The 17,542-nt window shown below is 33.1% G+C and overlaps 1 protein-coding gene across 1 annotated transcript in view; it reads right to left on the bottom strand.

Moving 5' to 3' along the window:
- Positions 1-17,542, bottom strand: part of LOC145665344 (polycystin family receptor for egg jelly-like) — a 177,175-nt gene that overhangs the window by 29,035 nt on the left and 130,598 nt on the right. The window contains exons 24-29 of the mRNA XM_081732644.1: positions 17,141-17,281; positions 14,880-15,019; positions 10,824-11,042; positions 10,440-10,555; positions 6,915-7,029; positions 2,303-2,731 (exon numbers count right to left, since the gene is read on the bottom strand). Coding sequence (XP_081588770.1) covers positions 2,303-2,731; positions 6,915-7,029; positions 10,440-10,555; positions 10,824-11,042; positions 14,880-15,019; positions 17,141-17,281 — 1,160 coding nt within the window. The remainder of the gene's footprint in view (positions 1-2,302; positions 2,732-6,914; positions 7,030-10,439; positions 10,556-10,823; positions 11,043-14,879; positions 15,020-17,140; positions 17,282-17,542) is intronic.

Below are 17,542 nucleotides of genomic sequence, written 5' to 3'. Positions count from 1 at the left end.
TAAAATTTATAATTCTGTTGGTACAATTAACTAACAAAATAAAATTTATAATTCTGTTGGTACAAATAACTAACAAAATAAAATTTATAATTCTGTTGGTACAATTAACTAACAAAATAAAATTTATAATTCTGTTGGTACAATTAACTAACAAAATAAAATTTATAATTCTGTTGGTACAATTAACTAGCAAAATAAAATTTATAATTCTGTTGGTACAATTAACTAGCAAAATAAGATTTATAATTCTGTTGGTACAATTAACTAACAAAATAAGTTTTATAATTCTGTTGGTACAATTAACTAACAAAATATATTTATAATTCTGTTGGTACAATTAACTAACAAAATATATTTATAATTCTGTTGGTACAATTAACTAACAAAATATATTTATAATTCTGTTGGTACAAATAACTAACAAAATATATTTATAATTCTGTTGGTACAATTAACTAACAAAATATATTTATAATTCTGTTGGTACAATTAACTAACTGTACGAATTATAATTGACAACAAAAGTTCATTAATAAATTTTACACATTCTGTCTCTACATCTACAGTGTGTAAAAATATACACACATAGTTCGACACTAACACTAACAAGTATAATTAAATTTAATAAGCTAACATATAAAATAAGTACTATAATACTTAGAAGTTTACATATAATATAGTTGGAATACAGTAGAAAGTTACGGGAATACAGTAACAGTCCGAATGTATTCTTGAGGTTTTATTTCTTTCTTTCGTGTGTCGTAAAGTCTGCCTTCTGGAAAAACTAACAATAATCTTCAATCATCCCTGGATCCCATCTTCCTTGGTAGCGTTCTCCTACCACTCGAATGTCCTGGTGAAACTTGTCCCCTTGCTTATCAATAACGTCGCCCCCAAGTTTTCTGGGAAGAAGTTCATACAAACGGGGAAAAGTGGATTTTAAGTGACACTCGACATCCTATTTTTTTTGTAATCTTCCGGAATATTCTCCATTAATAACTGCCGGTTGTCCTGCTTATGCTTTCCAAGGAAATCTGTCACTACAGATACGAAAGATTTCCACGCTGCAAGTTCCTTTACATCAATTCATGTAGCTTTACATCTTGGGTTATGTTAAAGAAAAGATTTACGTGCTGCCATACCAAGAAATTTACAAGAGCTTCGACAAAGGATCATAGCCGCTGGTTGGTAGGTGAGGTATTTAAGCTATAAAAGGAAATTATCAGAACTATCACACGAAATAATCAAATACCTCAGTGTAAACCGGTATTTGGAAAATTAAATTTACTAACATTACTATCGCTTTATATATATTTGACTGTGTAATGTGGCTACGTATTTCTAATACAAAATAATATATATATATATATATATATATATATATATATATATATGAAATGTAAATGTACACCATGATCTTGTGCGACTAAAGAAATATGTGCTACTTCATTTAGATTTAAAATATATACGAATGTTTTCCTGACCATCCATACAACTGAATCAAAGCTTTAATAGATTCAAGACAGAAGAAAGAGTAACTTATTATTTTGAAATACTGCGATAATACTTATAAATATTATTTTGGTCTTCTTAATGTAATTCATATAAATCTGGAAATAATTAACTATTTGTATCCGCAATATCTACTAACCAAGTACAGTACATGTATATTTCCTGATATTTTGTATACGAAGGTACATGCACATTTGCACATGCATTTGTTACACTAAACGTAATAAATACAATACAAAATATCATTGACTTTGATACAATGTAACGCGTAGGGTAAAATCTACATTACACAACTGACGTTTGGCCCTTACCACTGGCCTAACTAGTGCGCGCGCCTTTGATGCATGGGGTCCTGGGTCCTGAGTGGGAGAGCACTTAAATTGAACGCATTATAAGCGTTTGAATTACATTTGAAATTGTAGGTCCACGTCTCGAATAATCTACTTACTGAAAAGAGACGATAAACTTAAACGAGAATTGACGTTTGCAGTGCGAGAAAAGGAGAACATATCGAATGTTTGTCACGTAAGCTCTAAATATATACTGTATATAATTATTTGCTCTTTTCAGTGACGTTATGCCTTTTCCTGTGAGTGAGTTTGTATGAGACCTCTGAAATCGGAAATGGATAGAAACAGTTTTCATATCATTAAAGAGAAGAAAGTATAAGGCCGAGAACAAGTAGATTAGTCAATGAAATGACGATATGCAGTGTAATTGATTTAAATGCACAAACTCATTGTACGATTATATGATACGCTAATACAAATTTCTTAAATTCAGAACTTACCATGTGAAAAATTTGAACCAATAGGGAAATGGTTTTCCTCGAGAAGAGATTTTAACTCCTTTGAGTTCTTGTGTAGTCTGCACAGTCCATGCCTGATTCTCTTTTATCATTGATTGAGAAACTCTCTCCTTCTGCGACACAAGTTTCATTAGAGTCAATTGTCGCTCCATATCGCCTCGATATCCTAAGCATTTGGCTAAGTTAGCACAGAATCCTTTCTTCTCTTTCTTCTTAGGAAATTCGGCGTAGGCCTCCAGGGTATAAGGTTGAATACCATACAACTCGCGCCTTTTCCAGTCCCCAGACTGGTCGGGATATCCTTCAATCTCTTCACTTACTCTCTGGATCTTCTTTGTTTCTTGTACGGTCAACTTCAGTTTGTCCTTTAATTCTCCACTCGTAAGAGTCTTCCCCATCGGATTGCTTGATCTACAACCAACAATTTACATTAAAACAAAATGAAAGAGCACACTCGTTGTGTATATTACATTTTTGGTGTTCTTGGATAAACATTCAAAGGGAGTAAGAAAAGTAAGTATTGTGAGTAGCAGTTGCACCTTAAAAATGCTTTACAAGAGTAGCACATTTTATATTGCAGTAAAAATGTTAAAAACAGACTTCCTACCTCTCTCTCTCTCTCTCTCTCTCTCTTTATATATAATCTGGCCAAAATTTTTCGGAATCGGAAATTTAACTTTCTGGATTTAGGAAAAATTCTGCAATTCAGGAAAAAATCTAGAATTCGGAAGAATTCCAGAATTCAGAAAAAATCCGATTTTTCCGAATTCGGATTTTTTTTTAAATTCAGGATTTTTTCCGAAATCCGGAATTTTTCCGAATTCTGATATTTTTCCGATTTAACTTTCCGGATTGCAGAAAGTAAAAATTCCGGAATTTGGTATCCCTAACATATATAAACAGGTTTCCATACGATAGTTAAGTGCTATTTGAACAATATTTCTATTAAGTACACGAATATCTTTCAAGTTTGTAACCAAAAGTAATACTAGGGTTTTATTTACTTGTTTATTTATTTTTGTTGCTAGCAACACTAAAAACTGAAATGTAATAGTATGTACGTTAATATTCACAAAAAGTGTGCTTTATAGTTTTTATTTCCAAACAGCAATAATGAATAAAAACACACACACACACACACACACACACAAAAAAAAAAAAAAAAACTCAGTTCTTATTTATTAAGCTTCGTCACCCGATATCGTATGCAAGACTTAATTTCATAAACCTAGTACATATATTTGTCTTTTGATGTGTTCAATTTATAAATCACACTGTAAACAATTTGCATGAGAAGAGATGGAAATAAATACGAATATATAGCAACTTACATCACTGTTTTAAAATATAAAGAAAACACTCTCGTATACCTTCACTTTATTTTGGACGCTTAACATTTATTTTGTCCAATAAATATTTAGGTTTCTTTAGAAAAAAGAAAACAAGTCCATATTAGTGTCATACAATAAACTTCCTCAGAATATTCGAAGGACAGAACAAAAAGGAGAGTTCAAGAGGTTAATGAAAACTTATCTGTTGCAGCACTGTTTTTATTCTGTAAACGAATTTTTAGATATGTAAGTGAATTTGTCTATTGATAGTTTTGGGTAGCATAGTAGTTTAATTCAATTGTCTATTGATAGTTTTGGAAATATATATTGTTATGTACTGCTTTTATATAATAGATGTAGCATAGTAGTTTAATTCAATAGGTATGTATTTGTCATTACTACGTATTTTATATATTTGTACTCTTGACGAGTCTTATTCATGCGCACGTAATCGTGCAATATGTATGACTAAAAAGACGAAATAAATGAATGAATGAATAACAATATTATAACTGATAGACTTTGGATAATTATGTGATGCATTTGAGAAAAATAAATACAGCAGAGCCTTCAAACTCGGCCTAATGTGGTCTCAGAGGGCCGCAAGTTACGGTACTGAAAATTCTACGGAATAAGACGTTCATATGAGGGGTGTAGATGCAAAAGTAGCAATCTCCATTTTTTTTGAGAAATTGAGTTAGAGGTGGGACTGTATTGTTTTAAGTGTCCCCGACCGAGCGGTGAAGCCTGTTTGGATCAAAACCTACATCCTCCCAGTAAAACCTGAAGGCGAATATCACGTGACGCATCCCTATTAATCGTAGAAACATAGTTTGTACCTCGTTGGTTTCGTTATAAAGCAGAGTTTCCAAATGTAGCACTCAAATTTCCCTATTATGTACCAGAAGCGGGAAAATACCGCCCAAATCGAAAGAAAGGGTTTTTGTTTTGCAGGAGAAAATTGCCCTTTTGTTCTAAATTTCTCCCCTCAGAGACATATATAGACATTTAGAAGTGGTACCATTGGAAACCTACTCTTATTTGGAACAAAGCAAGATACAAATCATGATCCTAGAGTAAATAGAAATGTGCCAGGAAATTTTCCAATGTTTGAATTCTTGCTTTATTTACACATTTTTAGTTAATGAGTTTAGTAAAGTATCTACAGTATTATCACTATGTATCCTAAAATCATGCATCGTACCTCGTTCTCTTCGGCATGGATGGGCCTTTCGAACGGTATAATGTGCATATCCCTATCGAGCACCTGAGTGGAAAAAATTCCCCCAAAAGGAAAATGTTTGTGAAAAAATATCCACGTTCATTTTCAAAACTTGCAATCTCCAATTTTGAAACTGTAATTACAAAAATGAGGGACTTTCTCTGGGGAAAATTTATGTTCAACCCTCTAATATTGCTACGATCTACTAAGCCAAAAAATCTGTACTTATGGGGTTTACGAAATATCAATTAATCGCTCGTCCTGAAAAATTCGGCCGAGTGGAGATTGCCACTTTTGCATCTACACCCCTCATATATTTTTAATTTGGCTTACAATAGGGTACAGCCATAATCCGTCAGACAAGCTGTAAGGGGTCCTGGGTTTCGAAGAGTATTTCGGTGTCGAGTAGAGCTCCGTAACGCGTACATTTAAATTTCGAACGTGACTGGCTACCAGTGATTCAGAATATAGCTCTAATTGTCTCATAGAAGAACACAAACTAGGTGTTTAAGCTGCCGATATTGGAATGTTGTACACGAGCTGGCTGTTAACAACCTTCAAATAACGAAGATTCAAGATATAAAAATTATGTTTGAATTTAAAACTTAAGTATCTTTTGCCTGCTTGAATTTTGAAATTACAATGAGGAAACAAAACTATAGTTTAAAATAAAATGAAATCTTTGAGTTTTACGTCCTACGATTATGCCGGTTAGGCTAAAGGAGACGGTGATTATGATAGATGGATGAAATGGTGGAATGAAGAAAGTGGGAGGGAACGGGAGAACCTCGAGGAAACCCACGAGCACGGTGTTTGTCCACCACAAAGTCCACACGGCGCGAGCTGGAATCGAACCAAAGATTCCAAGCACCGGAGGTGAATGCTCTACCACTGAGCCACCGCGCCCCCCTGAAACTATAGTTTAGTTTAATGAACTTTTCTACGAAATCAAAGGAATTGATCGTTAAGCAATAAAACTGATACATTTTTGTGAATTGAAATTGAGATTTCTTAATTTCAAAAACCGATTATTCTCTTCATCATCCAATGTCCTCCGTTTAATGTTTGTCCCAAACAAAAAGGAAAACTGTCAGCTAGAAATAATTGTTGTTTTCCTCCTTTATCAATTAAGAAGATAAAAATAAATCAATATCAGCCTTGTGAAATTCATTATTAATATTGAGATTCATTATTGGCTTCTAAATTAGCCACGGAAAATTCCGCCTACAGTCTAGAGCAATGATTTTCGAGTTTTTCATTTTTTTTTCGAACATTAAGAATCTAGTTTAAAATGTTGCGGCACACACACATGAAAAATATCTTTCTTCATGGCTAATGTCAAATTACTTTGTGTTTTTGATTATAAAGAAACATTACCTACGGAAATAGGAATTACTATGCAAATAGTTATTATCACCGTTTCGGAAGATATAAATAATAAATTTTTATTTGTTTATTTATTTATTTATTATTTAAAATGGTGCAGATAAGGCATAACCTTTTCATCCAGTCAACCATTTACATTTTTTCTTTTACAATCGGATCTCATAATAAAGTTTTTTTTTTTTTTAACAACGAGAATAAAAAGGATGTACACACACTTAGGCAACGTTAAAGAGTTACAGAAGTTACAGATATACAGAACAATAGAAAGAAAAAAGGCTTTTCTATGATTAGTTTCAATTTTCTTCCTGCACAATATTTGATTTGACGTTGCGGTACACCGTTTGAAAAATGGCTGGACTTGAGTTAAAATCTTTAAGACAACTTTGTATTTGCAGCTTAATTGTTTTCTAAACCTTCCTAAACTTTTACCTTTCCTCGTTTACAATCTACAGTCCATACATATACAATTGTCAATTCTCAGAAGAGGAAAGTTAGTAATGTCTTCAATTACTTTACCGTTAATAGATTATGTACTTATTGCAGCTTTTATGTGGGAATTAGAAATATATTTGACAGTAATTTATATGTATACATTTTAAGCTAAAAACAGTTTATGAATAAGCGTTCCTATAATTAGAAATAAAAGTTAACCTACCTGAAGCCCAAGATAAGAAGGAACTGAAAGGGCAGAGCAATAAGTGCTGCAGTAATTCCAAGTAACAAATCATCCCAACTAAATTTGTAATAACCATATTTGTGAATCTGACCCGCTGTAAATAAAAAGAAAAGTCATGTTGAAAATCTAGGTTAACAGTTCACAAATCTCTTGACTGTTAACCGCTTGAATTATAAGACTTAGGATGAACTCAGCATAAGTGATAGGAAGGCTAGACTATGGCATGTATGGAAAGGATGAGGGAAGTACACATACGCGATTTTAACATATCTTCAAGACACTGTCGTCCGCAGGACTTTTCAAGCGAGAGAGAGGACAAAAGACCGACACGAATACATCACAATTTGATGCACAAGTCCATATAATACATCATGAAAAGCAACTATTAATAATCCACATTGTGTAAGTTCCTTAACTACAGTAAATATGCTATAGTACTCTAGTACTTAGTATAATATATTACATAGAATAACGTATGAGTAAGTAAATCTGTTTTGGCATGTATTTCGAAGAATTGAAAATCCCCATCTAAAATCCAAAAGGAGCTAACACTGTCACTCAATCAACTGAGCTCATGTGGGCAGAAAATTCTATCCACACTAACGTCATCTTAGTCAAACGTCATCCAGTAACAGCCAGACGAGTTACAGGCCTCGTGCTAGCTATTTTATATGTTAAAAAATTACCATTTCATTCCAACATTTCTTGCTACGTTAGTGTTGGTTAATGCTACTTGCACAATATTAACGTTCTACGTACGAAGAGTTATTTAAAAAATAATGTGACGATTCTGGCTTGACGTCAAACCAAAATCGTCATTTTTACAATAGCAGGGTGTCTACTAAAATTCCAAAATGAAATTTCGTGACTTTTTCGTGACCTTTTCTTTACTAAATCATAAAATTTCCTAACATTTTTCAAGAGCGAATTTGCGTGCAAATTAGGCCGAATTTTCATCCATGCGATAGAAACGTACTTTGCTTGCGATTTGGTAGCGTCTAAAGCCGACATAGAAATTTTTGGTGGTGAATTTTGACGTTTTATAGAACAAAATTTTCCAATCTGTACTTAAAAAAATCGTGACCCAAAAGCTAAATTTCGTGACTTTCATGACCGTTTTCTGATTTCATGACTTTCGTGACATTCGTGACCGATAGACACCCTGAATAGGCTTTGCGGAGAACAAAAGGTTGCCAATCGTTATAGTTACGTTAATGCTGGTCAGTGTTCCTACGTAGGAAAAGTTATGAACAAACTAAAGTGGCGAATCTGCCTTGGCGTCAAGCCAAAATCGTCAATTTTTCAAATAACTTTTATGGAATACAAAAAGGTGTCAATCGTTAGTGCATATTGTTGCTGGTTAGTACTATAACTACAACGTTAACGCTCCTATATGTGGAAAGTTATTAACTAATTAATGTGGCAATTTTGATTTGTAGACAGACCAAAATCGCTACATTTATAACAATCGTTGGAGGTTTCCAATCGTTCCTGCTACTTTAATGCTGGTTAGTACTAGTGTAACATTAATGCTCTGACAAATTAAAGTTTCGATTCTGGCTTGGCGTCAAGCCAAAATCGCGCCTTTTAGAAATAAGCTTTCTGGGAAACGAAAAGGATGTCAATCATTAGTGCTGATTATCCGCACGATACTTTCAATAGTACTCTTAGCACAGTGAAATATGAACAAATGAAAGTCAGAATATTCTTGCCTTTTTAATATGTTAATAATGCGTACGAGCACTAATCTTGTTCTTCTAGCAATAACCAGTACTAACATACTACTAACGATTGATACCCTCTTCGTTTTTCAGAAAGCTTATTTGTAAAAGTAATGATTTTGACTTGACGCCATTTTAGGAATCTATTTTAATTTTTAAATAACTCTCCATACGTAGAAGTAATAACGTTGTGCTTGTAGCACTTACGATTGACACTCTTTGCCGTCTCTGTTAATCCTATTTGTAGAAGTGATTTGGCTTCATGTCAAGCCTGAATCGCCGTTTTAATTTGTTAACAATTCTCCGTACGTAGGAGCACTAATGTTGTGCTTGTAAAAGTAACCAGCACTAACGTAGCATTAACGATTGACAACCTTTTCGTCTTGTGGAAAGCTTAATTGTACAAGTGGCGATTTTGACTTGACGTTATTCTAGGATTGCATTGATTTTTTAATAACTTTCTGTACATAGAAGCACTAACATTGTGCTTTTGCACTAACGTGACACTAATGATTGAACCCTTTTCATCTCCCGCAAAGCTTATTTGTAAAAGTGTCAATTTTGGCTTGACATTAATACAAAATCGCGACTTTAGATTGTTAATAACATTCAGTATGTCAAAGCACTAACCAGCACTAATGATGGACATCCTTTTCATTTTTCGCTTATTTGTAAAAATGGCGATTTTAGTTTGACGACATTCTAGGATTACACTTTAATTTTTAATAAATCTTCGTAAGTAAAAGCACTAACTTGTGCTGGTAGCACTAACCAGCACTAACGATCAGTACAAGTTTTATTATGCTTTTATACGTGGCGATTTGTACTTAATAAACGTTAATTAGACTGTAGGCTACGAGAGAGAATTTTCCTTCTGCTTGAAGATTCACTCGATATTGGTCGCACAAAATTGAGGTGATTCCTCTCTGATGCTCTAATTATCAACTTCTATATGCATACAAGTCATTTTATTAGCTAACATATGAATTAGCTTGTTAAGTCTTCGTAATTACGGAGTAATGGATTAATAATATGTAAAATATAATATTAGAACAACCATAGTCGGAGCTAGGAATTGTCTACTGGGGGGGGGGGGGGCAGACCTTTTGGTCGGTCTCGGAGGTCTTGGTAGGTTACCATATTATAGGTGGCATTTTGTTTTTCAAAAAGTTGGGGGTTAATGCCGCCATGCCCCCATAACTCCACCCATCAAAACAACAGTCCGTTTGATGCTTAATGACTTAGGATGACTTTTACCATGCTGTGCACGTACAAATACACCGGATACATACTTTTTGAAGGACGTAAAGAAAACACTTTTTTTTTTTTTTTTTGCCAAAAGTAGCATTTTAGGCGGGTTATCAAATCAATAAATCAACAGGAAAGGTTAATCTTTGGCTCTCACAGAAAAATAGATAAATAGATAGATCATTAAGATGTGAACAAATACGGAAAGTGTAGGGAAGTTCCTTGTATTGTGATGCAGCACGTTAGAAGTAAATTTCTGTTTCAGTTTTACTGTTGCATGTTATATTATGCTTATTAATATTTAGAAAGACAAATACATATCCCTGTATATTATTATTATTATTATTATTATTATTAACACAAACTGTTTCAAGCTATCTCTCACATCTTCTTCGATGAGTATTATTCCGTTGCGATATTAAAGTCTGCGACATGAAGAAGGGATTTTTACTCTGAAAAATCTCGTAACTCAAATACAGGGATATCAGATTTTTGTTTTTTAGATATTTTCACTTATCAGTTAATTTTTACTTACCAGGAAAATGGACAATAGGGAAACCGTACATCACAATCAGGACAAACATTGTCATGGTAATAAATGCAAGAGTTGTTATTACTCGCTGTCGTCTGGTAAAGTAGCTGGAACTATGTCTGGAATAAAGAATTATTTAATTAGAATGATTAAGAAAATGAATGAAATAATTTAAACATTTACTTTTGTCTGGCCATTATCTCAAATTAAAGAAATAATAATAGAAAAAGAGATTCATGATTTTCTCGAAATAAAAGAGTCTTAACAAAAACATCTTGTTTTATTAAAACTCAAAGTAAGAACAATGATATATTTTACGGGACTTTTACGAGAAAATATATAATAATGACAACAAACTACGATATAACGAAATATTAACGTAGTTACCTGTAGAACATCCCAATCCAACTATGAAGGCCATAGTCCACTTGCTTGAGGATGTTTTGTTGGAAGAGATATTTGTGTAGGAAGAGTTGTTTAGGCGGAGTACGAGGAACAGAGATACAGAGTGACCCCCCTCGAGAGCCTGGAGAAAGCCACTGATCAACGACGAAATACCAAACGTCATCTGTATGGATATCATGCACTACAACTTTCTCACAATACCTACAACAAAACATATTTCAAATATTATGTATTAAAATTTTTATGCTATATTCTATGTACTCGTCATTCTCTATACTATTGTTTCCAAACTAAGAGGGGCAATGACGAAATATGTTACCTGAGGGGGTATGAAGACCAATCAAGGCGGTCGCGAGTTACTGACGGAAATAAATAGCAACATTATGAATAAAACACTACTTGTGATTTAGTTCTAGCAAACTCTACAAACGTCGCATATATGACTACTAAATACTCCTTCCTTTTTACATTGCCCGTAACTCTTCGTTTTTAAGCTTTTGGTTAACCATAGCATTGACTTTTTTCTGCCGTCGAAAGGGTTGTCGACGTTGTTGGAAGTATAAAAAATATTTAACAGCGACATTTAGTCAATTTATAACTGATTTACAAGAAGCCAAGAATGTATACTTAATTACACTGTTTCTTATGATAAATTTAGGGATATTATAATTAGAAATACTTGGTATTAACAACTTGAACAAAAAGAGCTTTTATGCAAATTAATTGTTGGTTATGCGCGACAATTAATATTAGTTTTTTTTTATTTATATGAATATAATCTGCCTATTATATACATTATTATGATTATGATTTAACAAATACTGTAAATACCATACTGTATTGTTTAATCAAATATCTAGACTTTAATTCGATTATTATTATTATTATTATTATTATTATTATTATTATTATTATTATTATTATTATTATTATTATTATTATTATTATTATTATTATTATTATTTTCTATCATTCAAATTAATGTAAATACAACAGTAGAATCTGCAAACGTAAAAAGGCTTACATCAACCTTGAAACAAGGAAGTAAACAGCTTTTGTGAAAGGGAAAGTGTCTTGCCAACTTAATATATAAAGTTGTAATTTTCAATAACAAAACATGATTCAAGATTCTCTCTTCATTCTCTACATTCTGGAACTGCAAGTTTTTAAGATGGCAGAACACTCTCCTGGCTACGTAAGTCTCCTTTAATTTATCCTTTTCAATTCCAATACCTGTTAAAATGACATTGGCTGTGATAGGTTGAATAGGTCTCTGTGACAGGCAGAGATTCGAATATTGCAGTTAATATTGAACATTATAGTTACGTATATTCATTTCACCACTATCACTACTGAGTATTTCATTGGCTCCATAATTAATGATTAATGTATGATGTAAATGTTTTGGCTACTTATTGTTTGTTGAGATTTTATTACATAGAGAAAGCTTAGATTCATATTTCTGTTGCACTTAATTATATTAGAAATGCATATTCCCCTTTGTGCATAAACAAAGAGTTAGATACAGAATGTTTCTAGCTTGATCATAATATTTCATTAATAATGATTATAATAAATTCTTAGCTAACAGATATCAACTCCTTTTCCTTTCTTAATTTCATTTACATATTGATTTATAGCAATCCATTCATTAATTTTTATTAAATTACACAATATAAACACAATATAGCTATTGACTGAGAACTGTTGTTTCATCAGGAACAAAGCTGATAAAAATACTACTACAATACAATGCTATGCACAACTCTTGCTAGAAACACATAAATTTGTGGGAATTATTATTATTACACTGATACACTCACTGATATTAAATTTAAACACCTAGAAAGAATAGCCTAATGTTAATGTAAGTAAATAGGCGAGTAAGTAAATTATTAGAAATGCAGTGATCTGTGATTACTAGAACGTCCACCAGAGTGCATTACTGCTGTTACCAAGTGATTTTGTGATTTTATTAAAGCACTCCTTCTGGCTTAGATGCATCATAGATTCGGTTGGGAGGGGTGATATATAGTTCTCGTATCCTCTCCTGAGACAAATTCGCTCATGGCTATTCATAGTAATCGGCCCTCAATATCCTGGGTATTGGCACAAGGACGATTTTGATGTCCAAGCTGGTGCCATACATGTTCTATCGGGGACAGATCGAAGGATCTTGCTGGCCAATGAAGTACCTCAACATCGTGCACTTAGTTTATAGAAACATGTGCTCTGTGTAGTCGAGCGTTGTCTTGTTGAAATATGGTACCAGGATACTGTCTCATTTGAGGGAACACATCTGGATGCTGGATGTCCGTAATCTACCGTTGTGCCTTAAGAGTTCCCTGAATCACTAGACTTGAAGCGATACCTCCCCACACCATGATGCCAGGAGTAACACCGGTGTGTCCGGTCCCCTTGATCATTCGAGGTGGTGTCAAACCGAGATTCATGGCTGAAAATGCTACGCCACTGATCAGCAATGCATCTCGGACATGGTACCACTCCAAACGCAGCGACGTGTACTATGGTGTTAGTGGGAGCCTACGAATGGGACAACGATTCAGTAGTTCGGCTCCTGCTAGTTTTCGACCAATAGTACGAAATGCCACGGGGTTTTGTAGTGATTCCATTACTTGTCCCTGATGGAGGCACAGATGTCAAGGGGTTACGATATGCTTGGGGCACAATTCACCGATCATCCCTTACTATGGTCAAACTTGGTCGACCGGAACCCTCAAGACGCGTCTGGTTTTCCTCATGTTTCCATTCAATCTAACATTGTGCCACTGTCACAACTGAATGACTTACATGCCTGTATATTGCACGATTCGATCAGCTGACCACATGCAGATCCACAACGAAATCCCTGTGAAACGATTTTTCAAAATCTGTCAAGTGTTGGTGATGTTACACAAGAGCACACGGCCTTTCACAGTACTCACGAAGCGTCTGATACTGCGCATCCCACTTACCATATCAGACCTGATAACAAGGTATAGTGTTCATAATACTAATTCACTCTCAGGGCTATTTTAACCGCGAGTGATCATTGCAAATCTAATCATTTGTATCCGGCAATTGTATGCAGGCGTAAGAAATAACATCGAATTCGACATTGGATCATTCGTTTCAGGTACTTCTTTTGCCAGTTGGTATATTATTATTATTATTATTATTATTATTATTATTATTATTATTATTATTATTATTATTATTATTATTATTATTATTATTATTATTATTATTATTATTAATGGGGTATTAATAGAGAATTGCAAATTCAATGCTTCATCTGAAATCGTAAAAGGGGTCAACAAAAAAGCACGTATGACCTGGCAGGAATGGGGTCTGAAGTATACGGGGTTCCAGGTAAACAAGATTGGAAACCACTGGTCTACACGTATCACAATTAAATTTATTACTTTCTAAGGTAAATCCTGTGAAACAATTTCAACATCATTTTTTGTCTTTCTTGTCCCTTTTTTCTTTTTCTTTTCTTCTTCTTCTTCTTCTTCTTTTTTTTTGTTTTGTTAAATCGTCCTTTAACGGTTTTTAAATTTATGGGATGAATTCGGTTGGACACGGAGAGGTTTTTGGTATGAATCACAATGTAAAGTTAGTCGTGTCTATAAAAAGGAACTATATTTACCTCGTTCATTCATTTCTATTTTAAAATTAGCAATTGTCGAATCTTCAACTCAAAAACTGAGAAACCTTAACGGTTAATTTTGCAAAATAAATAAATAAACAAAAATAATAAATAAGCAAACAAACAAATAAATAAATAAAATAATAAGTAAATAAATAAAATGAAATGAAATAAAAAAAAAAATAAAATAAAATAAAGATGAAAATGCTCCCTTTTGAACATAAGCTTCTCATGTGATATTCCATAAAGCACTTTCCACCTGTGAGACAACCTTGAAACTGTTCAACGACAAGAGTGATTGTCTTTGTATATCAATAACTTAAGCGCTGGCGCCTTATATATTAACTACTCCTACTATAGATTAGCTTTGTTTCACATTTTCTCACCAATTAGGACATGCCCCTGAGTAGTCGTGCCACAGATGAATTGTGTGGATGGAACCCAAAGGCTGGGCTGAACGAATGATAAACCAATCTTCATCTCCACGCTGAAGAACACGTCTCTTACAACTTGACAGAATATGAACCTATTGAGCAGTGAATAATTTTTACTACAAACTAATGTACAAAGTTTTATACTAAATTCTAAGCTAGAAAGTAATGTTTAACTCTTTTTTTATTATTATTTAGTATAAAATTCTACATGAAAGACTTTACTCCTTAAGATAATAAGTCTTTTTTCAGAGATACTAAAATAATGGACACCCGAAATGCATCCAAGCCTATTAAATGACTATTGTGTATTAAATGACTTGTTTAAGAAATCAAACGCAAATGAAACATATAAACCAAAGCCATTCTCTCCGTTTAGATGCTGTGTTAATTTAGCACAGGCATTCTCCACGATTGGTTGTGTGTTTATATGCCACGCTCATCTCTAAAGGGTAATATCTTCCACAAATGTTTAAAACTTAGTTCATGAAAATACATGATAATAATAAATTTTACTTATTCCCCACAAGACACATGCATTGATAAGTGCCAAAATGGTACATACATATAAAATTTCTACTGTGCATTGAGAAAATAAAGATAACAGAAACTTATGTTCCAAATCAATTACAAAATTTCAAATCAAGATTGATGGTAATTGTCTCACAAATAATATTTGTTATCTATTTTATATGTTTTTATAAAATTATTCTAACTGAATATTTGGATGTTCATGGCAATCTGTTGAATTCAATGGAAGTACTAGTATAGGAGGAAATGATCGTTCTACATCATCATCCGATTCCGATCTATACATCACATGTACGAACTTTTTCATATCTCACGAAGAGCTCAAAATTTGTAAAAATAAGCTCAAAAACGATCCCATGGGGTCCGAAACTTACATAAAACATATATATACACCAAGTTTCAACGTCTAATTTTCACTACTTTCTCCCGAAATTTGGCATTGATGTATTGTCGATCCCATAGATGTATAAAATATTCATACCGTAAAAAAAAAAAAAAAAAAAAAAAAAAAAAAAAAAAAAAAAAAAAAAAAAGTCAAGAAAATACAAATAAAGTGTTGGTTATGCTGCGTCGGAGCTTTTTAGCGATTTACCAGAATTTCTTTATCAATTTTCTGCCTATTTTTTAATACTTTGTATTACTCTGTTTCCACACTTTTCACCTTATTTAGGCAGTCAAATGAGTAAAAGTAACGTATTTTTTCCTTCATTTTATATCTTTGATATTACTCATCTACTTTTTCATACATTATATTACACCTACTTTCATTTTTTCGCGTTTTTTTTTACCTCGTTTAATGAGCCAAATTGAGTAAAATAATGTATTTTAAGCATATTTCATACTTACCACATTTCTACTATTTTACCAAGAAATTTTACTACAAATTTTACTACAAATGTTAGATGATTGTTTGCCCTTCGGGTTCTCCTTCAGCCGCTATGGGCAATCAAAATTTCACAATGTGGCAACGTCGGACATTAACTTCCAACCATTAGCATCACTTTACAAATACTGTACATCAAGCAGTTACACCGATTGTTACACTAACAAGTGATGCTAGTATCAATTTATATCGACTTTAGCTGCCGTCTGGAAAGAATCGATGCAACTATTTGATAGATTAATAAATCTACAGTATGGTTCTTTATTTGCGACGTTGCCACATAATGCAATTCTTGCAATTTTAGAACATCTGATATATATCAGCGAGTAGGACATTTGCACATTATTGTACAGTATCTACATTTAAAAAACACAACGTTTTCGTTAGTTTCTAACTACAGAATCACATGCGGAAATACGCACAGGGAAGTTTTTCTCTTAATTTATGTGAAACACACACAAAATTGTTAAACGATCAAGTAACCAAGCTGATGCAAATGATTTCCAATGTTTAGTTTGAATAACTTAATATCGAATGGACTAACCAGTTTATTTAACCATTCTAGATCGAGCTTATTTATATGATTAACCAAGCACCGCTATATATGCAGTTATGTTCTTCATATCAACTCATTTTGTTTTTACACAATATAAAATAATGTTACGGAAACGGGATTGCTGAACTATCAGGGAATCAACTCCGTTTTTCACTGTTACCGTTGCAGATAGGCTACCAGTGTCAGACAAAATGATGTTCCTTTTTAAATTTCTGATTTCGTTACTGAAGCAAATAAAATAATTACATTACTACTTCCTTCCTCTCCCTCCATCTTGAACGCCACGTTGGAAGTTGTCCCTGCGTGAGGACGATGACCAGTGAACACAATCACCAAATACGAATACAGATGAGACGGATCATTATCTTCTAAAAATATCAGCATTTTCTAAAATTAAATAAAAAGAAGAAGATAAAGAAATATATTCTCATTACATGTACAGAAACTAGGTTCTACAATATATTTCTACAACCATGAATCACGACGAGTAAGCATGATTTACGTTACGAATAGCTTTGATGTAGTTTGAAGGTAACAAACAGTATCGGAGACTATAATTCGTTATCGATAGAACTAAAAGTCATGTAAATCTAAGACTGAACTTTTTCTTTCATCAATATTCTCCGACTTATCAACTATGTATTCGCA

Source organism: Thermobia domestica, chromosome 1 (genome assembly GCF_964235325.1).
Source record: "Thermobia domestica chromosome 1, izTheDome1.hap1.1, whole genome shotgun sequence".
In the NCBI taxonomy this organism is placed as follows: domain Eukaryota; kingdom Metazoa; phylum Arthropoda; class Insecta; order Zygentoma; family Lepismatidae; genus Thermobia; species Thermobia domestica.
Note: the sequence above shows the minus strand (reverse complement) of the source record. Positions and strands in the feature narration are given on the sequence as shown.